General features: G+C 39.7%; 1 protein-coding gene across 1 annotated transcript in view; it reads left to right on the top strand.

Annotated features, from left to right (window-relative positions):
- Positions 1–8,004: 8,004 nt before the first annotated feature.
- CRYBG1 (crystallin beta-gamma domain containing 1) overlaps positions 8,005–25,851 on the top strand; it is a 62,315-nt gene continuing 44,468 nt past the window's right edge. Inside the window, exons 1-7 of the mRNA XM_034765945.1 lie at positions 8,005–9,515; positions 16,426–17,806; positions 17,905–18,081; positions 20,678–20,725; positions 20,830–20,948; positions 22,738–22,900; positions 23,889–24,028. Coding sequence (XP_034621836.1) covers positions 8,752–9,515; positions 16,426–17,806; positions 17,905–18,081; positions 20,678–20,725; positions 20,830–20,948; positions 22,738–22,900; positions 23,889–24,028 — 2,792 coding nt within the window. The 5' untranslated portion in view covers positions 8,005–8,751. The remainder of the gene's footprint in view (positions 9,516–16,425; positions 17,807–17,904; positions 18,082–20,677; positions 20,726–20,829; positions 20,949–22,737; positions 22,901–23,888; positions 24,029–25,851) is intronic.

Genomic DNA, 25,851 nt, shown 5'->3' with positions numbered 1-25,851 from the left:
TAAGTTTTTGTACATGTAGTCTTGCAAATCAAACTCAACCATGCTTAACATGTACTATTTGAAAATGTAACCCAGAGTTAGGGTTGCCAGGTGTCCAGTTTTTGACCAGAACGCCCGGTCGAAAAGGGATCCTGGCAGCTCGGTCAGTGCTACTGACTGGGCTGTTAAAAGTCCAGTTGGCGGTGCAGCGGGGCTAAGGCAGGCTCCTGGGGGCAGGGGGTTGGGGCGTGGGAGGTGGCGAGGGGTGCAGGCTGCCGGCAGTGCTTACCTCATACAGACTCCTGGAAGCAGTGGCATGCCCCCCTTCTGGCTCCTGAGTGTAGGGACAGCCAGGGGGCTCTGCGTGCTGCCCCTGCCCCAAATGCCAGCTCCGCAGCTCCCATTAACTGGGAACCGCGGCCAATAGGAGCTGCAGGGACGTTGTCTGTGGACCAGGCAGCGCGTTGAGCCACTTGGCCGCACCTCTGTATTGGAGCCGGAGGGGAGACATGCTGTTGCTTCTGGGAGCTGCCTGAGGTAAGCGCCGCCCGGAGCCTGCAACCCTCACCCCCTCCCGTGCCCCAACCCTTAGCCCCTCCTGCCCTCTGAACCCCTCAATCCCAGCCCGGAGCACCCTCCTGCATCCTAAGCCCCTCATCCCCAGCCCCACCCCAGAGCCTGCCCCCCCCCCAGCCGGAGCCCTCACTCCCTTCTGCACCCCAACCCCCTGAGCAGCCTGGTGAAAATGAGCGAGTGAGGGAGGGTGGGGAGAGCAAGAAACAGAGGGAGGGGGGATGGAGTGAGCGGGGGTGGAGCCTGAGAGAAGGGGAGGCCTCGGAGAGGGGGTTGGACAGGGGGTGGGGCAAGGGTGTTCAGTTTTGTGCAAGTAGAAAGTTGGCAACCCTACCCAGAGTGCTTTTCAATAACTCAGGGCTGGTCCACACTAACCCCCCAGTTCGAACTAAGATACGCAACTTCAGCTCCGTGAATAACGTAGCTGAAGTCGAAGTATCTTAGTTCGAACTACAAGGTACTTACCGCGGGTCCACACGCGGCAGGCAGGCTCCCCCGTCGACTCCGCATACTCCTCTCGCGGAGCAGGAGTACCGGTGTCGACAGCGAGCACTTCCAGGATCGATTTATCGCATCTAGACAAGACGCGATAAATTGATCCCAGAAGATCGACTGCTTACCGCCGAACCCGGAGGTAAGTATAGATGTACCCTCAGAAATCTTTATTCATGCAAATACATTATGGAAGTGCTATCTGACTCAATAGTTAATGTTGAATTTAGCTCTTTTTAATGTATGAATAATATAGCATATAAGAACATAAGAACGGCATACTGGATCAGACCAAAGGTCCATCTAGCCCAGTATCCTGTCTTCCAACAGTGGCCAATGCCAGGTGCTTCAGAGGGAATGAACAGAACAGGTAATCATCAAGTGTTCCATCCCCTGTCATCCATTCCCAGCTTCGGGCAAACTGAGGCTAGGGACACCATCCCTGCCCATCCTGGCTAATAGTCATTGATGGACCTATCCTCCATGAACTTGTCTTATGAACTAGTTCTTTTTTTAATCCTGGTATAGTCTTGGCCTTCACAACATCCTCTGACAAAGAGTTCCACAGGTTAGGTGTGTATTGTGTGAAGAAATACCTCCTTTTGTTTGTTTTAAACCTGCTGCCCCCTCGTTCTTGTGTTATGAGTAAATAACACTTCCCTATTTCCTTTCTCCACACCGGTCATTTTATAGACCTCTATCTTATCCCCCATTAGTCATCTCTTCCAACCTGAAAAGTCCCAGTTTTACTAATCTCTCCTCACATGGAAGCCGTTCCATACCCCTAATCATTTTTGTTGCCCTTTTCTGACCCTTTTCCAATTCCACAATCTAACTTTTTTGAGATCGGTCGACCAGATCTGCATGCAGTATTCAAAATGTGAGCATGCCATGGATTTATATAGAGGCAATATGATATTTTCTGTCTTATTATCTATCCCTTTCATAATGATTCCCAACATTCTGTTCACTTTTTTGTCTGCTGCTGCACATTGAGTGGATATTTTCAGAGAACTATCCACAGTGACTCCAAGATCTCTTTCTTGAGTGGTAACAGCAGAGACAAAGTTTCTTGACACCTTCTTGGAGCACCTAGGCCTAGAACCCACAAGAGGAGAGGCAATTCTTGATTTAGTTCTAAATGGAGCACAGGATCTGGTCCAAGAGGTAAATATAGCTGAACCACTTGGTAACAGTGACCATAACATAATAAAATTTTACATCCCGTTGGGGGAGGGGTGGAGAGGATGCCCCCGCAGCCCACCACAGTACCATTTAATTTCAGAAAGGGGAACTACACAAAAAAGAGGAATTTAGTTAAACAGAAATTAAAAGGCATAGTGCCAAAAGTGAAATCCCTGCAAGCTGCATGGAAAATTTTTAAAGATACTATAATAGAAGCTCAAATTAAACATATACCCCCCAATTAAAACACATAGTAAGAGGACCAAAAAAGTGCCACTGTGACTAAACCACAAAATAAAAGAAGCCCTTAGAGGCAAAAAGGCATCATTTAAAAAGTGGAAGTTAAATCCTACTGAGGAATAGAGAAAGGAGCATAAACTCTGGCAAGTGAAGTGTAAAAATATAATTAGGAAGGCCAAAAATGAATTTGAAGAACAGCTAGCCAAAGACTCAAAAGTAACAGCAAAAAAATTTTTTAAGTACATCAGAAGCAGGAAGCCTTCTAAACAACCAGTGGGGCCACTGGATGATCAAGATGCTAAAGGAGCACTCAAGTGGAATAAGGCCATTGCTGAGAAACTAAACTAATTATTTGCATTTGTCTTCATGTCTGAGGATGTGAGAGAGATTCCCCAACCTGAGCCATTCTTTTTAGGTGATATATCTGAGGAACTGTCCCAGATTGAGGTGTAATTAGAGGAGGTTGTGGAACAAATTGATAAATTAAACAGTAATAAGTCACCAGGACCAGATGGTACAGTATTCATCCAAGAGTTCTGAAGGAACTCAAATGTGAAATTGCAAACCTACTAACTGTGGTATGTAACCTATCATTTAAATCAGCTCCTGTACCAGATGACTGGAGGATAGCTAATGTGATGCCAATTTTTTAAAAAGGCTCCAGAGGCGATCCCGGCAATTACAGACTGGTAAACTTAACTTCATTACTGGGCAAATTTCTTGAAAGTATAGTAAAGAACAGAACTATCAGACACATAGATGAACACGATTTGTTGGGGAAGAGTCAATATGGTTTTTTTAATAGGAAATCATGCCTCACCAATCTGTTAGAATTCTTGGAGGGCATCAACAATCATGTGGACAAGGATGATCCAGTGGATATAATGTATTTAGATTTTCAGAAAGCCTTTGACAAGATCCCTCACCAAAGGTTCTTAAAGTAAACCATCATGGGATAGGAGGGAAGGTCCTCTCATGGATCAGTAACTGGTTAAAAGATAGGAAACAACGGGTAGGAATAAATGGTCAGTTTTCAGAATGGAGAGAGGTACATAGTGGGATCCTCCAGGAGTCTGTGCTGGGACCAGTACTGTTCAACATATTCATAAATGATCTGGAAAAAGGGGTAAACAGTGAGGTGGAAAAATTTGCAGATGATACAAAACTACTCAAGATAGTTAAGTCCAAAGCAGACTGCGAAGAGTTACAAATGGACCTCACAAAACTGGGTGACGGGGCAGATGAAATTCAATGTTGATAAATGCACAGTAATACACATTGGAAAACATAATCCCAACTGTATGTATCATCTCCAAATTTACAGCATTTACTTGTTAAGTACAGAATTAATTTTCAGAGAATTAACAAATAAAACTGCTTGTAAACTGAATTAATTTAAAATGGGCCTGATTTTCAGTGGCTCGCCTTTTTATCTCCCTATAGCTAACAACTGGTTTATTACTAGCCCTTCACTCTTTGCATGTAGTTATAACTCATTGAAAACACATATATAGTCTATATTTGGAGAAATTAGGTCATAATTACCCAGTTTGTTTATTATTGTATCTGACAGCTATATTTAGTGGGGCTAAATCAATAGCTCAGGTCATTAGGGAATATCATGATGAAAAGCTCTATATACAATCTTGGTATTATTTTTTATTATTATTATTATTGTGATGTTAGAAGCTACTCAACTAATCACCACCATTTCTCTCCAATTCATTTAAATGCTTCAGTTCTGTTGGTTGGTGAAGTGAGGACGGTACATCTCAAAACTTCTCACTGGCAGATCTGTACACCAACCACCAGAGACATGATCTAAAAATCCTTAATTGAGGATGGTAAATTGAGGGCCTAGATCCTCAAACGTATTAGATACTTAAATACCTTTGAGGACGTGGGCCAACGTGACCACAGGGCAAAGTTAAGATTTATTTGGTGGGGTGTTTTCTTCTGAGTTTGATGGCGGACACATTTATTGAAGCCAGGGCTTTCTATAAAATTGTGGATTGGTTGCTGTGCAGCATGTTTGATATAAATGTGGATTTCTTCATTTTTCATGTCTGGGTTGGGGGTGGTTGTACTTGAGCAAACTTTATTGCACAATATTTTGTTTATGTGTTTGAATCAGAGTGTTTAAGAGTGAGGTTTTCACTTTTGCACACAGGTCATACCCATAGCCCTAATGACTTGGGTTGCAATCCTGAAAACATGTAGGTACTGACCTAACTTTATACTTGAGTTGTCTTCATGAGGGTTTTTTGTTTTATTTAATTTATGTAGTCTTATCAAGACTTTTCTATTTCCCCCTAGTCTTCTGCTTTATTCAGACTATCCAAAGCCTCTCAAACTTATTAATTCTCTATTAAGTGCTGACTCCCTCCCCACTCCTCAATGCCACAATCTTTATAAGGAAAATTTGTATCTATATTTTTTGTCTAGAACTGAATTCACTTCTGCAAATTCATTTCTCCTCTTTTGGCTTGAAGTTCTTGCTAGGTAGCCTTGTGGTTTCTTCACTGCCCAAGTTTCTATGCCTGCAATTAAGTAATATGCTTTGTAACAAGGTTTGAACTAAAACAAGTTTTAGTACACAGGCTAGTAAATATATTTTGAAAAGTTAAGATTGTTGAAGGCCAAGTAGCTTATTCAGTCCACCTCTTTACTAGTGCAGAATCGTTCCATATTGTATGTTCATTTACTGTTCTGTCCAGTAGTTTTTTTTTTAATCTCCTACGTACTCCGTCCCCTAACGAGCTGGAATCTGTACATGATCTTTCCACCTAGTGTGCCTGCAGCTAGTAAAGTAAAATAGCTGATCGTCAAACAACCATTATGATAATTAACCAAACACCACGCTGCTTAGTGCATCTACTCTCCTCCCCCCCCCCCATACTAATCCTGGGCATTTGCTTTGTACAAAACCACTTTGACGTCTTTAAGCCCTGTTTTATAACGAGAGCAGCTTCCTACAGCTGTTGTTGGAGGTAGAGGGCGTGACTGGATACTTTAAATTCTAGGCTTTTTTCCCTCAGCATCAAAGTTTGTCGGTTTTGCTCGGGGCGGGTTTTTGCCCTGGATAGCTGGGAATCGGCTCTGCTCTAGCAGCCGCTCAAGTTGTTCAGACACGCGCTGGTAGCGCCAACTCCCCCACTTTGTGCATTGCCGCTTGTTGGCTCCTTGTATCCCTCGTCTCCCGTCCTGTTCCCCCGTCTCTCTCCCTTCTGAGCCGCCGCCGCTTCTCTGCCTTCCGGTTCTTCAAACCCCCCTGCCCTGCCCTGGGCCGCCAAGTCTCACCCGCTGTGCGCCCCTTGCACCCCCTCCCCGCCCGTGCGCCCAGGTACCGCGCCCTTTGCCACCCGCCCACACCTCCGCACCAAGGCGCCTTTGCAGCCGCTCCTCGGCGCGCTGAGCGCTCCCGCTTCCTGGGCACGCCCCGCCCGCATTGCCCTGGGGCCCTGCCGCAGCTCCCGGGGCCCCCGACCTGTGGGGCGGGAGTGGCAGGAGGAGGCGGAGCTGCTGCTGCTGCTGGAGGCTGGAGGGAGCGCTCAGAGTGCTGGCGCCTCTGCCGCGGGAACTAGCGGAGCGAGATAGGAGCGGCTGCGCTGATTGCGCTTCCTCGCGGTGCACCGGGCTTGGGGCTGCCGGAGGAAGGAGGCGCTGGGGTCGCCTACCTCTCGCTGTGAGTAGCTTGCCCGGTCCCCGCGCCGGGCTAAGAGGTGGCGTGGCTGGGTACGGGGCTGATAGACAAATTTCTGCCGGCGAGGCGGCTGTCTCCTGGCTTTCCCTGCCCTTATCAGCGGCAGGAAGGAGCTGGGCATAGTTGAGGGATGAGTGTGCGCTCCACCCACACCTGGCTGCGAGCAGGGATGCCAGAGGACGGACCCTGTACAGTGTAAACTCAGCAGTCGGGGCTAAAGTCCGAGTGGGGCGCAGACCCGGGCACGCCGGGCGTTTTGTGCATTGAAAACCTCGTGCTGCCCCTTCTCTCTAGTGGTCGCGTGTCGGTAAGGAAGGGGAGCCTTGTGCAGCTTGCTTAGCCTTTCGGGACACGTGGGTGAGCTTCCAGCCCTGCTTCGTTCTACATCCCCCAGTTGTGTACCGCTCCCATGGCTTCAACATTATGTTGAGGGGAGGGAGAAATAACATGAGCTGTACGCTTCAGGTGTTTCTCTTAGGGACAGTGATTCACAATGCTTGACATCTCACTTTGCATAGCCATAGAGCAACCTCATTTTTCACTGAGTGTATGTATACTTTACTTAGCTATGAATAGACTTGTCAGAATTATATTTTTTGTTTAATTTTGACAGATGCTGTTGTTAAGATTTTTTTCAATTTTTATTTATTTAAATTTTCACAGTTGCACAGAATCATGTGCTAAAAATAGTTTTTATTTTAATCCATATTTTTCAGTTATGGGAAATCATGGAGGGAGGTCAGACAATTATTTACTGGCAGTAGATGCTGAGATTCAAAAAGTTAAAACTTTATAACAATTAAAACATAAATTGTAAAATATATAAGGTAAATAGCCTTAAATCAAACTCTAAGTTCTCAAGCAGCATTTTTTCTTATTTTGCCCATCTGTAAACTTTGATTATCGATGGAAATATTTTCATCAGCTTGTTTGTGTATGGTGAAATAAATGTTTATCAACATTAACTGATAAAAATCTAATCCTTCCAATGCTGGCTATAAAGAAAATATTAGTCTATTTAAAAATAAAATATACACAGTTTACTGTGAAAAGATTTAGATTATGTTAATATTGTGAAAGAGTCTTTGTTTATTTTGCTCTAATTTTTCAGCAAACAAAATTGATTTGTATAGCACTAATCAGTTTAGACAGGAAATATTATTTAAAATGTTTGTTATATTTTGATTGCTGAAATTTTTCCAGTGCATTATGCCTGCTTTTTAAAGTGTTTATATTCTTTGTAACTTACTGACAGATATTGTAAATATACTGGAATTCTCTAGATAACCTATCAAGAAGGAAATAAATTAATTTGAATTTATAGGGTAAAATTTAGCTCATAGGGTTAAAATCTGCCCTCGGTCACTTATACTGTGGTCCAAAATCTGCCCTCTATTAAAATAGTGCCAGACCATTGAGTTCAATGCATATTAGTGTAACACAGCTAGTAATATTTTTCCTGTGTAATAACTTAAACTTCCTTTGCAAAATTGCTATGGAAATAAATCACTTCAGACATAAAAATCTATGAACCTATCTTCACATTGATGAACAAACTGAAAGTGTGTGCACAAGTGTTTGAAGATTTTAGACTTATATTACCAATAAAATTATACCAATACCAAGATGTGTGCAATTAGAAAATAATTGTATAACAATATATAAAACAAAAGTAAAGCATTTATTTTCTAAGAAGACCTACTGTTTAATAAACAGTTTAGTTCCCCTTTGCTACCTCTTGGAACATATAAATGATTATTAATAATACGTTTGAAGAAATACCTTCACATTATCAAACTTTTTTTTTCCTTTCTGATTTTGTTTAGTCCAAAACACAGTCTCCGGAGTCTTCCAAAGAAGAGAACAAAAAGAAACCGGTATTGGGAAAGCTTGGAAATTTGTTTAGTACAGGGAGGAGAAAAAATGCCAAAAATTCACTAGAACCCTCTACAAGTCCAAATATTAAAAGTGGGAAATCAGTTTCTCCTTATAAGGATACAGCTTCACTGAAATCAATAGATAGTGAAGACCTAAAGAAAGAAGAATGTACAATTCCCCAAGTGCAGGAGGAAAGAAGTTGGAATGATCTTGCAGAGACACAAGAATATTGTGAGAAAATAACACCTTTGAGGCACAATATTATTACAGCATGGAGCGGCAAGGAAGTCTTTTCTGATATTGTGTGGTCACCTGATTGGAACAGTAGCACCGAAACAATAAAAAACACATTCTCTGAAAGTGACCTTACAGTGGAGACATTGGAACTAAAAGAAGAGCCTGTTGTAGACATTACTAATTCCACAACACCGGATTTCATCAGAAGTTTGAATAATTTATCTAGTGAAGACTTAGAAAAGAACATATTAAATCATAAATCACTAGTGAATGTGCAAGGATCTGCACAACCTGAGTATGCAGCTTCAAAGGAATTGCCACACAGTTTGAAATCCAAATCAGCTGAGCACATACATCCTGCTAGAGTTCTAACATTAGATATCTATCTTAGTAAAACAGAAGAAACACCTTTTAATGAATCTGTGACTTTTCTATCGGGAGAAGTTTGGGGTGACACAGACACAATGGATAAAAAATCTGTTACTAGGAGATCCAGACAGAGGAGAAAATCTCAGTCATCTAGTGAGACTCTAAATGGAGAGAGAAATCAGACTGAGAATACTGCAAAAGAAGATTCTGCTTTTGGTGATGTTCCTTCTGATGTGGTTTCAGAAAAACTAACCAACTCAGAAAGAAAAATTAAATCTCCTCAACAGACTTCTGAACGGAACTCTTCTACCTTGAGTAACCAGGACCTAAAAATCGGATCTAACCACAAGGGACTGCCTAAAACCGAATCTGAGAAAAGCAAACAGCATCTCCCAACTTCATCCCCTTTCAGGAGAAGATCATTTAAAAATAACCAGTCTGATGCAGTCCCTATTTCTCCCACTAGTTCGAAGAGTCCGGTAAAAGATTCTTTACCGAAAAAGCAGTTTATACAACCTGTGGCAGCAACAGAAGGTAACCCAACAACAAAAAGTACTTCAGTGGAAAAGGGAGCGGTATCTGCACCTACTAGTGAAAACAAAGCAGAGACCTCCAAAGTTTCCTCTCCCAATGACACAGAGAACACTATTTCTTTACTTTCTGAAAGGAAAACTGAATCCAAGGCAGTAAAACGTGTAAATAGCTCTGAGGGAAGAGCTCTCTTGCGTACTGAAGGGATTCAGAATGGAGAACTAGGCAAATCCACCGAAAACCAAGCAAATTCCGATTTAGACAGCACAAAGCTGAGAAATTTATGTTTGGATGTTTCCAGATCTACAGTTACAACAAAAATTAGCCTGTAAGTAATTTTATACTTTAATTTGACTGCTCATTGTAGCTTTTACCTTGACAAAATCAATACATTTTCATATAGCACTTATTAAATATCTATCTAAATAGCTAGATTATTCTCAGTTAAAAATGACACTGAGAATTTGAAAACCATGCATTTCTATCAAATTTTGTATGGACCATAGTAAAAAGTAACACTTACGGATTACTTTAATTTAAAACAATTACTAAAAATGGTATTTTTTTCAGTTTTTCTTTGTGCTTTTGACAACTTTGTGTGTAGTCCATTTCACTGCATGCTACTGTATAGTCATTTAATTTCTCCTTTGTGTGAAAGACCCTTATAAACATCAGCTGGAGAGGTGAAAAAACAATACTGTTTAAAAATTGTACTGTCAAAAAGTGGAATTTTTAAAAGTGTCAGTATTAAAAGTAAAAGTCAAGTTGACAGTGTCCCATATTGTATTATGAAGTGACAGTCACTCTTGTATCAGAGCAATAGAAAAGCAAAATCTACAGTTAGATGGATGCTTAATTTGAATTCAAGGTGTTGAAAAGTAAAATATCTCCTACAATGCTTACTGTCAGAATTTGACTCTGACATTAAAAAACAGGGTAACAAAACACCTTGTCTTGGTTATTGTTGATTGGAACTTGGTGATGGGGATGAGTGTGCTTTCTAATTGATAAATATTCAGGTTTGCTGAATGAATAACCTGAGCTATCTCACCTAAGGCCTAATTTTTGTGATGTATGGTACACCTGCCACTCTCATTAACTTCTACTGACATCAAAGGTGCTCAGTGTCTTGTAGGACATGCTCAATAGCCTGCAAGATCAAGTCTCTTGTGCTTCTTAAGCTGTGTCTACACTAGAGAGTTTAAAGTGGCATGGTTGTATCGATGCAGCTGTGCCACTGTAAGATCTCTCATGTAGCTGCTCTATGCTGACAGGAGAGAGCTCTCCCGTCGACATAATAAAATCACCCCAACGAGCGACGGTAGCTGTGTTGGCAGGAGAAGCTCTCCCACCGACATAGCACTGTGCACGCTACCACTGGCATATGTCGCTCAGGAGGGTGTTTTTTTTTTTTTTTCACACCCCTGAGTGACATAAGTTTTGCCAACATAAGTGATAGTATAGACATGGCCTTATAGTGAGATTGTTGACTACTGCTGTTAGTTATACACTACTGTAACAGCATCTGTCAAGTGAATGTTACACTTTATATAGGCAGCTGACTTCAGCTGAGATAGTTAAGATACCAGATGAGATTCATCAGGTCATAATTTGAAAATGTTCCAATCAGAACATGCAAATAATAAAACTAGGCGTGTATCAAACTGCTGTGTAATGGAAAAAAAGATTGGCAATCTCATTACAAAGAGACTTTTTTCCAACACATTACATTAGACAGAAGAAGAAACTTACCTTGAATAGCTCAGAGGGCTGTGTTTTTAGTTTTAAAAGTTAATAAGACATGAAGTATTTTTTTTAAATGTTTACTTTTTATCCCTTTCTATTTGACTAACCCCAGTTATTTTCACACATTCACCTTCCCCTGACCTATCAAATGAAACTAAACCTTAGCAATATAGTTGTATTTTATAATGCCAAAACATGCTTGCTTTTACACTATAATGCTCAAAGTCCGCAAAGATTTGGGAATAGTTAAATGCTGCTATAGAAGCATTACAGATTAAAAAAACACAAATGTTTTTGCTTTTTTTTTTATTTGACAGTTCCATACAAGTAGTGATAGTATTTTTTGTCTTTTAAATTGTTTTGGCAAACAAGGGTAGCTAACCTCCCCCCCCTCACACACACACATTACAAAATATAATATTTAAAATCTAGGATACTTTCCTTATTCTATTATAGCACCTTTTAAAAGGTGCTATAATTTGAGACCTGAGTCTACCATTAATGAAGTTAGAGCTAAATGTAGGATGATACTACGTCACTATCCGAGCATAAGACCTGAGGCTTGCAACTATTTGATATTCTTAATGCAAGTCTTGGCCTCAGTTCTCAGAGGTGATGTTCAAACATTGGTTTGTAGCTGCCTGCATTTGTGTCCATTTGTTAAATTAGCCCGGTCTGTGATCACACAATTTTGTTTTGCTTGTGTCAGTCTCTGATGTTCTGGCATCAGTGTAATTTGTGAAGCTTGTCATGTTTGCCCTATGTTGCCTATTTGAGTCACCTTCCTTATATGGCTAAATTGGGGGAGGTCTAACTGTTTGCTTCAGGCTGACTGCTACGTTGTAGACAGTATGTCATCTTTAAAGGGGAATCCACCGGTATTCATCTTAGGGCTTGTCTACACTTAAAACACTGTAATGGCTCTGCTGTAGTACTTCAAAGAAGACGCTGCCTACGCCGATGGGAGGGCTTCTCCTGTCAGGGTAGGTAGTCCACTTTCCCAAAGGCGGTAGCTAGGTTGACAGGATAATTCTCCCATCAGCCTAGTGCTGTTTACATGGGGGTTTAGGTCAGTTTAACTGCATCACTCAGGGGTGTGGATTTTTCACACCCTTTAGCAACGTAATTATACCAACTTAATTTCCTAGTGTAGACCAGGCATTATACCTGCTCACACTTGGCAAGCAGCTAGTTTGCAGGTTTAGTGAATTGCAGGCTGCGTTGCACTGCTTAGTGAATTGTATGAATTAGCCAGACTTGAATGAGTGTAGGAGGCAGGTTTACATGATAGAGTGGATAATCTATCTTCCACTCTTCCCCACATAAGGATATATTTCAAACACACCAACAATGAGCCAGGTGTTTTGGTTTTTTTACCTTTGCTACGTATGGCATTGTTTGTTCCATTTTAATACAAAGTATACCTTAACTGGTGCCTCATGTTTTAAGGCAGCATTTCCCAAAGTGCAGAACGTTCCTCTTTGGGGGAATGGGTTCTCAAAAGTTCAGATGTGGGGTGCACAGACCTCTTAATTATTTGGCAGAGTCTGTTTTCATTTTTTAAAAGAGAGGTTTCTACCTGTTGCTGCGAAGAAACACATGCTTCACATTTTGAAAGGTAACTGAGGCAGAGGTATTTGCCTGAATTGCAGTGAGCCTGCAATTATACCTGTGAGGAGTTAACTGCCTTGTTTATTTCAATGGGTGCTAACTCAGATGTGCTCAATAATACTTTAAATGTCAAAATTGAGTGCTTATCAAAGCATGTAAGAAAGGGAAGGAAGGATCATATTATGAAAACTACACCAGAAGTGCCCAAAGTGTAGGGTGTGAGAGTGAAGCACTGGCCAGGGGAGGGGGACATGGAAGATGTATACATTAAAATTAGTCTTCCAACAATTGCAGGAGGTGAGGGCACTATTGGTTTCCTTTTCCTGAAGGGGAACTCAGCTTTCAAACATTTAAGAAACACTAGCTATAGGCAAGCAAAAAAAACTGTGTCTAACAGTATGTCTATATTGTAATTAGACACCCACGGCTGGCCCGTGACAGCTGACTTGAGCTGTGGGGCTTTTTAATTGCAGTGTCCAAGCCCAGGCTCTAGGATCCAGTGAGATAGGTGGGTCCTAGAGCTTGAGCTACACCCTGAGCCCAGAAGTCCACACCGCAGTTAAACAGCCCCACAGACTGAGCCAGCGGCAGGTTTTTAATTTGCAGTGTAGACAAGCTTTAAATATCTGGAGAATTTTGCTTATAAAGCTGTATGAGGGCTTCTCCTGTTGACATAGCTGTCTCCTCTCAGAGGTGGACTCCCTACGCTGGTGGGAGAACCTCCCCTGTCAATGTAGGTGGCATCTCCACTAAACGCTACAGCGGCGCCACCACTGCAGTGCTGTAACCATAGACAAGCCCCAACTGGTTTTCATGGTTTCAGTTTGTTCTTGCTGAAATACGGCCTGCCTAGGGGGCAGTTAGAATGGTCCCTAAGTTTTAACCATTTATTTTCTCTGCTTGCCAAATGTTCTATTAGGGCTACTAGGATTATACGAAGAATGGAAAACCTTATGAAAGGAGACTCAAAGAGCTTGGCTTGTTTGGCCTAACCAAAAGAAGGCTGAGGAGAGATATGATTGCTCTCTATAAATACATCAAAGGGATAAATAGCAGCGAGGAAGAGGAGTTATTTAAGTTAAGTGCCAGTGTGGACACAAGAATAAATAGATATAAACTGGCCATCAACGAGTTTAGGCTTGAAATTAGATGAAGGTTTCTAACCATCAGAGGAGTGAAGTTCTGGAACAGCCTTCCAAGGGGAGCAGAACACCTAACTGGCATCAAGACTGAACTTGATAAGTTTATGGAGGGGAATCATAGATTATTAGGGTTGGAAGGGACTTCAGGAGGTAATCTAGTCCAACCCCCTGCTCAAAGCAGGGCCAATCCCCAACTAAATCCCCAGATTGCCCCCTCAAGGATTGAACTCACAACCCTGGGTTTAGCAGGCCGATGCTCAAACCAGTGAGCTATCTCTCCCTCTCGTGATCCCTCTGATGAGGCTGCCTACAATGGCATGTAGGCAACCATCAACTGCTAGTAGCAAATATTTCCACCAGTCGGTGATGGGACACTAGATGGGGAGGGCTCTGAGTTACTACAGAGAATTCTAACCCAGGTATCTTGCTGGTGGGTCTTAGACCCTGAGCACATGGGCAACTGATTGCCATATTTCGGGTCAGGAAGGAATTTTCCCCTGGGTCAGATTGGCAGGGACCCTGTGGGGTTTTTACCTTCCTGCACAGCATGGGGCATTGGTGACTTGCAGGTTTAAAACAAGTGTAAATGGCAGATTCTCTGTAACTTTAAGTCTTTAAATCATGATTTGAGGACTCAGTAACTCAGCCAGAGGTTAGGGGTCTATTACAGGAGTGGGTGAGTGAGGTTCTGTGGCCTGCAATGTGCAGGAGGTCAGATTAGATTATCATGATGGTCCATTCTGGCCTTAAAGTCTGAGTCTACAGTGATGAAACTTATGTACTTTCTAGTTGTGATCATATTTGAACAAGTTTCTGTCATCAGTATGCCTGTGTTGGTAGAGGGACTTCTTACAAAAGAGATGACATTTGCTATGCTATATAGGCTGTCCACATATACTCATTTGTACTCCCACCTCTGTCAATTCCTATTCAATTTAGTGAATAGTATTCTATCCCAACAGATAAGCATGAGTGTATGCCAACTGATCATGTATAGACCTCACCTGTCTTTTTTTAAGAGCCTGCTGGGAGCTGATCGGTGGTCTCCCACAATCGCCAGACTTCATGTAGTGCATTTACATACACTGTATGTTCTCTCATCAGTGCATACGTGTAACTCCCTGTAATGTTTAGGGAACAGATCACAATCATTGAGGGGAGAATGGGTCAGTTAACACTTTAATATACCAGTCTGACAAGTTTTGAAGATTTATGCCCTAATTCTTTGCTGTGTTCTGACCTCTTTACATTGCTCCTGCAGCATAAAAGGGCCTGAAAACAGACTTATTTCCCCCTGCCCTGCCAGGAATTCCTTCTCTCCCCACCCTCCTCTATTTTGCGAAGAGGTTCCTTGCCAGCATAACAGCCCTATGCCATCTCCTTTTGCAGTCCCTTACGTAGAGTGCATTGGATGGAGTGTGGCCAGAGCACTCTGCTCTGGCTGTTCTGGGCTGCAGGATGGCCCATAGACAGCTGAGTGAAGCTTCCATGAATTAGACCAGCCCCAGAGAAAGTTCAACATAATCCAGGGGCCTTGGACCAACCAAGAATTTGGGAGTCAGAAAGGTGATGTAAAGCCGTTGCTCCCGACTGCCCAGGCTGCACCTCCTAAGAAGCACAGCTCAGAATCTGGCCTTGCACATTTGTCATCTTGCGTTTAGAAACAGAAGTGAACAAAACTTTTCAGACTTCACTGTAAATTACCAAACAAAATTCATAATTGGGCGAAAATGTTTCTTACTACCCAGTTTAATAGGTATATTTACGGGAGAAATAAATCAGAAAATATGATGTTGGGTATCAAGTAATAATTTTGGTTGATTTCAAATTTTAAAAAAGGTTGGGTGAAATGACTCTTTCAATGTAGTCCAAGTTTAAAAAGGAAAATAGTGAAATAAATTAATTCTTCAACAGCCCACCTCGGTTTACACTAAAAATGTAACTGACTTATAAAAAAGAATTCAATTAATTGTTTCCACTGTTAAACTTTGACTTTTGAGATATGTAAATAGTTGAAATCCTCTGCAGTGTTTGGCTATCTGATACACTGTTTTGTTTATCTAGGAAATATTGTTAGGAACTTTGTGTGTGTGTGTGTGTGTGTGGGGGGGGTGTTTCTAAGTTTGGTAAGCTAGTCAAATAATATCAGTTGACTATTACTTGACCATGGTCAAATATCGTCCAATATTCCAGCAAGAATGCCCTGATGTAAGTGTCGGCCTACCTTTTTCATTGCATCATAATACCATTCTTGCATTTTTCAGAACTTCATTTCATTGCGTTTCTCATTTTTCCCCGAATTAGATTAACTCTGTTAAATAACTTGTTTTTCGTAATTAGGCATAAGTACCTATCTAAGGCTAAGCCTATTAAAGATCATAAAGTCTTACTCTTTTTTGTTAATATTATAATAAATCAGTGCTTTCAAATATGTGACCATATTTGATGTTATTTGACAAAGTTTGACTAATATTTGACTAGTCAGCTATTTTTGGACCAGCCCAACCCTATGTTTGACATTGTGAAATACATTGTTCCTGACTTTGGGTTACTGTTGGTAGCACACTTATTATTCCTTTCTTTTTATGAAATGCTTTTGGAATATTGTAACTTAAACTGAATATTGATTCTGGAAAAATATATTGTTATGAAACTGTGTTTTATTTCTTATTTTTAAATTAGTACAATGATTTTACTTAAGAATACATTGCAAAATAACTTTCACTGTGCTTCTTGCAGTCCTGCCAAACCCAAGAATGTAGAACTGAATTTTAAAGCTCCTAAAAGTCTTGAAGACCTAGAAAATGAACACAATTCTCTTGAAAAGCCAGTTAATAAAATTAACAGCAGCATTGCCAACAAAATTTCCTTGTTTGAAAATAAACGTGCTAATCAGCGCCAGCAACCCTCTGATGTCCCTGCTTTGAAAAATAACACTGTATCAAATACATTTGTTGGTAGAGCAAAGCTGAAATTTGGAAAACAACCCCAGGAATATGAAGAAACTGATAAAATAATTAATAAGCAAAACAATCACCAGAAGTTACCTGAAAATGTGTCACGGGTGAAAGAAGGCTCAGCAGAAATAAAGGCCAAACCTGAAGAAGGCTCTCAAGTAGGAACGTTAGGTAATGAGGAGGTTGAAAAGGCAGCAGAACTTAAGAAAGGAAAAGTTGCAGGATCGCTGTTTAACCAAACAAGCAAAGCAGATGCTAATGGTTGCTCTTTCAGAAAAGCAGATGTAGAACCTACCACTATTAATAAAGACAGTTTGTTACCTATAACTTCTTTACAAGACTTCAACAAAAATGAAATCTTAAAAGATAATGCTAATAGAGCAATGAATGCAAGCTCAAAATCCCACCAAAGTGACGAAAAAATACCGTTATCAAACATAATAATCTCATCTCCTTGTAAAGATGATAAATATCCCCTAAAATCTGATGTAGTTTCCAAAGAATCAGAATTAGGGCAGAATGTGCTTTTTCAGATACAAAATGAAGGCAAAAAGACAGAAACAGTAGAGCCAATCTCTACAAACATGCAGTGTAACAAAGGCAATTTAGAAAACATACAAACATTAGAGCAAAATATTACCAATACGCAGCAAAGCCCAAGTAACACTGGTAATATTTCTCCTGGTAAAGATGAGAGTATTTCTGATTCCCCTTCTGACATGAAAAAGTTTACTGAAACTATCAAAAACCTAGACAGCTCAGTTTGCATACCCCAGAAGAAGAAAAGGCCAAAGCTTCCAAATTCCCCTGCACCCCATTTTGCAATGCCTCCAATTCATGAAGACAACTTAGAGAAAGTATTTGATCCCAGTGTATTTACATTCGGTTTGGGAATAAAGAGAGGAAAAACACAAGATCTAGCACCAGCCCTACAACTTAAAATGCAGAACAGAGATAGTACGGATGGTGAAATTAAGAGGTCCCGTCTGGAAAAAAGCGCTGTCTTCTCAAGCTTGCTGTCATCTACAGCTAAAGGAAAGGTGTTTACTCCCTCTGTAACCTCAGTAAATACTATCACAACAACTTTCGCAACTGACTCCTCAGGGATGCCTGCCTTACAACTTGATGCAGCCAGACCATTTGACATGCCTCAAAACTCTGAGGTAATAAAACTAAATAATTCAGAAAATTAAACCTTATGAAACCCTGCTTGGCTGCTAAAAAACAAAACAAACTCTTTCATTTTGATTTTGCAATTCAGTCTCTTTCAGGTTTAAAAGTTGCAAATTACATGGAAAAATATTTGCAAACAGGAGATGCAAAAGAAGAATTAAATTCTCAAATGCCAAACTATGGAAGCACTGACAAAAATGTCTCAAGCTTGTTAAAGTCTAGCTCATATGAACCAAATATCCGTTCTGGCTTTCTAGACGGAGAGGTGAGTATGTTGCAATTCTTCTAACTGGTTTGAAAAGTTATTCAGCTTTCATGTTCTCTTCAGTACACACAATTTGACTTGTTTTTCCTTCCAAGTAGCGAAGTACATAAATTGTGAGTTTAGAAGAGTGGGTAAATGTGGAAGTGTGTGTGTGTGTGTGTGTGTGTGTGTGTGTGTGTGTCCCTTACATGTTTCTACAATGTATTCTTATTCTAGGAATCTTAAATAAATAATAATCAAACACTAGACATTCTGTTCTGAATCCTCACTTTCCCTTTTTTTTAAATAAAGCTTGTTCTGATTTACATCTGTAAATAAGTAGAACACTTTCTGTTTTCTTGCCCAATTGTGTAGACTTTTGAAGACCTACACTTCCTTTTGATATTCACTGCTTCCCTCCCCAACAAAACACAGGGCCATTTCACTGCTGCAGAGATAATGGGTCAGGCTTCCTTAACTTTTCCTCCTTACTCCTCATATTTAGGGCAGTAGTCATAATTTTTAAGGAGACTTTAAAAATGGTCTGGTAGTGATGGTGAAAGATGCTTGATTAATAACCCTGGATATTGAAGTCCTTTTGTCTGTTCACAGAATGGGTGTTCATGGGAAGCCTTCACACAGAATATTAACTTGATTTTTAAAGTTAATTTAAGGGCAGACCTGCTTGTTCCCTGACTAACGTTCTGTTGCACTATATGTTAGGATCAACTCACATTACTGCTGTCTGAACTATGAATAAATGTACAGCTATTTCTATTGCTACAGACCTCTAATACTCAAAAATATTCCCCACCAATATCAAAAAGGCAAAGTACATTCAGTAAGTGGTAGGAAAGAAGGAGAGTAGTGGAGCTGTGAGCTCCCAAATTTAATAATCCCCTCAAAATGGTGTATAGAATTGAGGGAGAATACAGAAAACCAGGAAGTACTTCTCAAAACTGAATAATTTTTCTGCTCCCTTTGGTGTATCCACCACAGTTCTTAATCTTTTTTTAAAAAAATAGTAGGTTGGGACATTTGGAAGGCTGTTTTTCTTTCTCCTCTCTCAAGGAAACAGAAAGCACTGTCCTGCACTGTTAAGGTTGCATGTTCTTTCCATCAGAGTTGAGACTTTTGTCAAATGTTTCAAGACTGCAGATTAGTTTGAGTGTAGCAATAGTTTGGATTTACATTGTGAGGAGAAGGGGCTCTTGCTCTGATCTTTTCTAATGGGATGATTTCAAAATAAATTGTGAAGCTCAATGAGTAAAGATATTTCAATGGTTACTTACCCATCCATATTTATTCTGCTGCCCGTGGGTTAAATGAAATGTTTTTGACAAGCATAGGGTCCTGATCCTGCAAAAAAATTAAACTTACTCCCATGGATTTCATAGGACTCCATACATCTCCCTTTGAAAGACTGGGGCCTTTTTTACTTTATCTTCCTTAGGATAGGAAGAGAAAATTGTTTTATTTGTATGAAGTGGACCTATTATACATGTTCTCTTGACTAAGCTTGATAGTAAAGTTAATAAGCATCGTAAAGGAAAGGAATATAAGGACAGCAACAAACAATGACCTTAAAAAACTGGGCAAGTGCTGACTGGAATTTAATCAGAAGCTAGAAAACTAGTCCTGCAGTAGCAGTCTCAACTCATTACGATGATGCCTATAAAAAATGAGCAATTGTTAGGCAGCTGGTGTTTTGAGACCAATGCCTGTCATGCTCACCAGCATTGTCTCATTGTTTCCTTGCATTCGCAGTCTGTCGGTATCCATCTGTGGTGTGTTGTCTTTTACTTAGATTGTAAACTCCTTGGGGCAGGGAGTGTCTTTTTGTTCTTTGCTTGTCTACTGCTGAAGATGATGGGGTCTTGGTCCGTGGGTACTAGTGCAATATAAATGTTAACATTTTCTTCTGTTTTTTAGAAACACAATATATAACCACAGCTTTATTGCATATTCTCTATCATTTAGTTCAACATTGGTTTAAAATGTTTACTTTTAAAATTGTATATTTTCTAACTCAGTGTAGTTTGACTGTTTTGTCTGGCATATTTTGTTTAGTCTACTCGTGTTATCACATATTCTTGTAATTTTATAAATCCACATTTATAACTAAAAGATGTCCATAAGAAAATTGATTGTGCTGATTATTTTAAATGTATATTTTTATATGTCAGCATATCTAATCTTTCCAATATTTGTATATACATTTTAAAAAATAGTTTTTGTTGCATTTTTTCCATAGTATCTCTATACAAAAAACATTTGACGCTTTATTGAATTAACATTTTAATTGTAGAGCATATACTTCTGTAATTCCAGTACAGCTCCAATTTTCTAAGTGGTCTGTGGGAACACCTTTGGAAAATCTGGAAAGCTGGCCAGATGGATTTTCAAGGGTACCTGGTCCACAGGCAACACTTTAACTAGTATGACATTTGTATACATGTGACAGAGTGGTCTACAGTAGGAGAAATTTGAAACAAAATTAAAATCAATTTAAATAATACCAAATGAGAACATAATTATTTTATTGTTTTGTAATGGAAAAATTATATACTCTCTGAAATATCTATTCATATATTTTTTTTCCTCCCCTGTTTATCAGGCATTTTCAGGAAACAGCCAAAATAAAATCAATCCCAGACCTGGCAAGGTAAGGTTTATATTTTCTGTTTTTTGTTAAAGACTACTATTTCCTGTTAGATTAAAAATGGTGACATACAATGCTCCTGTGGTGTTTTTTTGTTTTTAATACAGATGGTGATATATAGTGAATCAAACTCTCACAAGAATGGTATAGAAGTTTTTAATGATGTTTTGGATTGCAGCTCTTGGGTGCTGTCATCAGTGATTTTAGTTAAAGTCATCCGAGGATGGTAAGATGGGAATTTTTCTCCATGTGATTTTGCCCCATATCCATGAGGCTAGGAACAAAGGGAGCAGAACCAATTTGTAACTCCATTGCAGTACTATTTCAGCTCTGTCAATTTAACCATATTTTGATTGTCCATTATATTTTGACCAAACCAAGTCAAGAAACACTGTTCTAATGTTAGACCCTTCCTAAGCTAGTGCATGGCTTCTAAACTCTAAACTGTGCCCATTGTCCAGCCAACTGGGTTAGCCTGAGCTGGTTTTATACCATATATGCAACTGTTTTAGCAAACATGATTGCTGATCCAGAGTAGACGGGGTCTTTACATGTCCGTGAAGGCAGACCTCTGCACCCACCATTGGTTGAGGCCAATGATATATAGCATGGAATTAACTGCAGGCGGCTGGGGTTCCAGGAGTGTGCAAGGGTCTGCCTGGCTGGAGTGAATTGCAGTATTGAGAGTTGGGGGAAGGGGGTTATCATAGTAAAGTGTGATCATGGTGACATCATTTCAGCTAAAAATCTGTGTGTGCATTGCTCTTAAATCTTTGTTTCCTCAAGGGGGAGTACTGTAGGTGAGAGGTTAAAACTCAGTCTGCTTAAAGTTTCCCAGACGGACCTTGGCACACTAACAGCCAAGATGCAATATTTTTTCATTAACAAATTCTTCTTTAATAGATTTAGCTGTTTTTGATGTCACACATATGTAATTCACAAGTTACGTATTTTTTTTTGCCAACTTCTACACCACTAATCCGTGTTTAAAAGCAATCTAATTTGCATACTTTGTTTACACATTGGACTAATTATCAAATATAAAAGCCTTTGGGCAGTTTAACTCTGCTATAAAATTCATGCAGTCCTCCTTTTTTCATTTTAATATCCCTTTCTACATAGCATATGCAAAAGTAGTTATCTCATTGTTCATAAAAAAAACCCTACACCACAGTGATATAGTGTAGCCATGATGTGGAGTCCTGGAAACTAACAGAAAGCACTTTGAATTTCCTCTACAAAATAATTTTCTCTTAACCAAATCCTTTTGCAATAACTTCAGTAAATGACCATTCTGTCTATATCATCACACACAATGACAGAAGACACTCAGTCTTTGTCCTCATGCCTCACAACACCCCTTATGGTAAGTGTGGCATTATTAGACAGAAGCTTCATATCCCATCAGATCCTATTGCTTCATTATATTTTATTACCAAATTGATGTTGTGAGGAGTTTAGACAATAAAATGCATCTTTTCACATAGTTAGAGGTTCAGACAAGTTCTGGCATTAGGAGCGAACCTAGAAAGTGTTGTGTTAAAGCAAGTATTCTTACCATCCCAGATTGCACCAATATAAAAGTGTCAGGCACTTTCTAATGAAATTGCAATGCCCCCAATAGGTATTTGTATTTTTAAAAGAACATTAAACGAACACTGGACAGTAACTTGCATGTCAGCAACTTTTGGTGTATTTACTGTCTCCAGTTGATCAGTTGTTTTGGGAAAGAATTTCAGAGTTAATGCTTCTGTCCTTTCTTAACTATTACTCCTGTTATGTCTTGGTATTTAGTATATTTATTTAAGATCACCATTGTTTTCATGCCTCAGCTTTGCCTAGGCATAATAGTATGATGTGCATTTCTTTGCATTTGATTATTTAAGACAGACTGAAGATTGCATTAACATTTTATTAAACAGCTAATTATAGAAAGCACCATGTCTTTTAGAAAATCATGATTAGTTAAAATATCATCATGAAAAGTATGAAAGGGAAAATTTTCTGTTCTTTAGCTGGATTCTATATGAGAAACCAAATTTTGAAGGACCCTCTTTTCCTCTGGAGGAAGGAGAACTGGAACTCGCTAATATTTGGGGTGAAAATACTTCTGAAGAGAAAGAGGACTATAACTCAGCTAAGCCCGCAGTGATTGGTTCAATTAAACATGTAGTAAAGGCAAGTACTATAATCTATTCTTGTTCAATTCTTAAATATTTTTCAGAGTTTGTTTTCTCTATTGGCATAAATAATTCTGATGTCAAGAAACTGATTTATTAACACACGAAGCATATCATTACTTAAAGTATGGGTGTTTGAGACACATTTGAGCTTATGCAATGATTCTGTGGGTTGTTACTAAAATAATTGGTGGTGTATTGCAGTAGCATCTCTGATAGTGTGCACTAGTAGGGTGGGGGAGAAAGGAGACCCTGCTCCTTGATATTTATCATTACTTAATCCCTCAAAACATAGTAGAAATTTAAAATGCAGTATAAGCCTTGCAAATTGATTGAAAATAAAATCTCCGAAGTTCAGTAAGTACATAGTATCTAACGTACATTTTTTTTTTGTGTACACCCAATTTACACACATTCTAGTGCACACCCACAAACCCAGATTTGCATTAACAAATATCTATAGCCACACAAATTGTGGGTTTTCATGTACATGGTATTAGCATACACAACTTATTAAGTGTGTTTTAACGTATCATTCAGAAGTCTTGCCATTTGACGGTTGCCAAAATAGGCTATAAGCTGTAACAATGTTAGAAAGGGAAAAGGAGGCATGCTTGATTTGTAAATAGGCTTTTTAAAAAATTAGGGTTCTGTTAAAGAATTTTCTTTTTAGTGTTATCCTCGTATTTAATTAGACAAAATATAGAAGCAACCAAGGGAGATGCATGCCTGCACAGGTGTCAGAAAAGTCAGGAATGAAAAGTTAGATTTGAGAATCATTGGGAGAGATTTCAACATACGGAGAGAGGAAAAACCACCAACTACACCACATTTCACTTACAGGCATCCATACAGCTGTAAGTGAAATAGAATAGGGTAAATGGCTTATGAACAGCAGAAGTGTTTTAAAAACTAATTTAGTTACAATAAATTATATGAGAGCAATAAAAAATGATTCTACAATTACAGAATTACCATTTTTCCAGGATTACAGGGTTTGTCAAATAGACCTGTATACAGGACCAGAAGGGCTGGGAATTGTAACTTCATTTTTTGATGACACTGAGGAAACTGGTATATTTGGCACAACACAGAAGACTTGTTCTATAAAAGTACATTGGGGCATGTAAGTATACAGTTTTATGTGTGTATATATACTGATATAAAAGGAATTTATTTTAAAATTGTTGGTTATAGCAGTCAGACATGCAAACATACAGTTTTACTTCTGGTTACTTAGTGTGATGTGGTCACTCACTAAAACAGTTGTTTTCAACCTGTGGTCTGTGAACCCCTATGGGTCTGCAGATTATGCCGAAGATTTCCAAAAGGGTCCGTACCTCCATTTGACATTTTCTTAGGAGTCCACAAATGAAAAAGTGTTGAAAACCACTGCACTAAAAGGTTATCTGTTTGAAAGGCTATCCTACATATAAATACTAAGCCAGCTGTTCTCAAACTGTTGGTCAGGACCCCAAAGTGGGTCGCAGCCGTGTTTGAATAGGGTCGCCAGTGCTGGCATTAGACTTGCTGGGGCCTGGGGCCAAAGCCCGAGCCCCAGGGCTTCAGCCTCAGGTGGCGGGACTCAGGCTACAGGCTCTCTGCCCGGGTCTGAAGACCTTGGGCTTTGGCTTTGCCTTCCCTCCCCCCACCCAGGGCAGTTTCAGGCTTCGTTCCCCACTTCTGGGGTCATGTAGTAATTTTTGTTGTCAGAAGGGGGTCACGGTGCAATGAAGTTTGAGAACCTGTGTACTAAGCAATCAAACGTGTGTGTTTCTCTCTATATACACAGTATATTAATCATTGTAGTATTGGGATTAACTGCGTTATTGAAGTCAGTGCATCTCTGTAACATACCATTAATTTTATACCTTAAGAACATGAATAAGACTACATTTATTAGTCTTAGATTATTGAACACAATACAGTTGTCCTTGATAGGAATGTGTGACTATGTTGGTTTGGTTCTATATGACTATCGCTGACTGCTGTGGTACTTTGAAGTAAACTTCAGTACAAGCCAGGTACTGCATACCAGTCAGCTCCTTGATAGGATCCTTATGATCGGAGTCCTGAAGGTATCAGTCCAGTGTGGCTCAATGACAAACTGCAAAGTTAATTCCCAAGAGTGAGTCTTCTGGCTAAGTAGGAAAGCTTGGAAAGCAAGACCAACAGAAAAATCGTGTGAGACAAGCAATAGTTGCTGTAGCATGGTGTTGGTGTTGAGGGGGACCTATTTCACTCCACTTCAGTTATTTAAAGTGTTTACTAAAGAATGCTGTTCATTAGATTTAATTTATGAAGAAAACTATTAATTCTCTCCAACTTGAACCAAATGGGGCTGTGCATAGGTGCAATCTGAGGATAGAATTTGGCCCAATACATATATGTAGGAAATTTTGATCCTACAGTGGAGTAACCTGTTGGGTCAAGATCTTTCAATAATGGTAAATTATAATATTCTGAACATGACTTCAGCTTTACTGCATGATCAAGGAGGAGGAGCAAATAGACAGTGCTGACTCTTTTTTATTAAAATACATACAAGCCAAGGAAAACAAAAGAATATTGGCCAAGAACATTCTGTCAGTAAAATCTCCTGCAAGCTTGCTCCTGTGCAAAAATTCCCATTTAACACACATTCAGGCAACATGCATTGGAGAAGCTCAATGACTAAAGATATTTCAAGGGTTAGGAATATTAGGAAGCATCACAAAGCTTAAAGCTGTGTATTGCATTTTCCTTCTATATTTTCCTACATTTTTAAATTTATGAGCTGGCATTCCTTATTAAATTGAGTTTGGGTGATATTTTTCCTCATTCTGTGCCCAATCTTCATGTCATTTCTTATGTGTCATGGAAGAGTCCAATTTCCTGCTATGGTCCCCGTGTTAATTAGTATCAACTACACATAAGAAAGACAGGCCTATATGGAGAGATTTCTGCCAA

The sequence above is a fragment of the Trachemys scripta genome, chromosome 3, assembly GCF_013100865.1.
Source record: "Trachemys scripta elegans isolate TJP31775 chromosome 3, CAS_Tse_1.0, whole genome shotgun sequence".
Classification (NCBI taxonomy): Eukaryota; Metazoa; Chordata; order Testudines; family Emydidae; genus Trachemys; species Trachemys scripta.
Note: the sequence above shows the minus strand (reverse complement) of the source record. Positions and strands in the feature narration are given on the sequence as shown.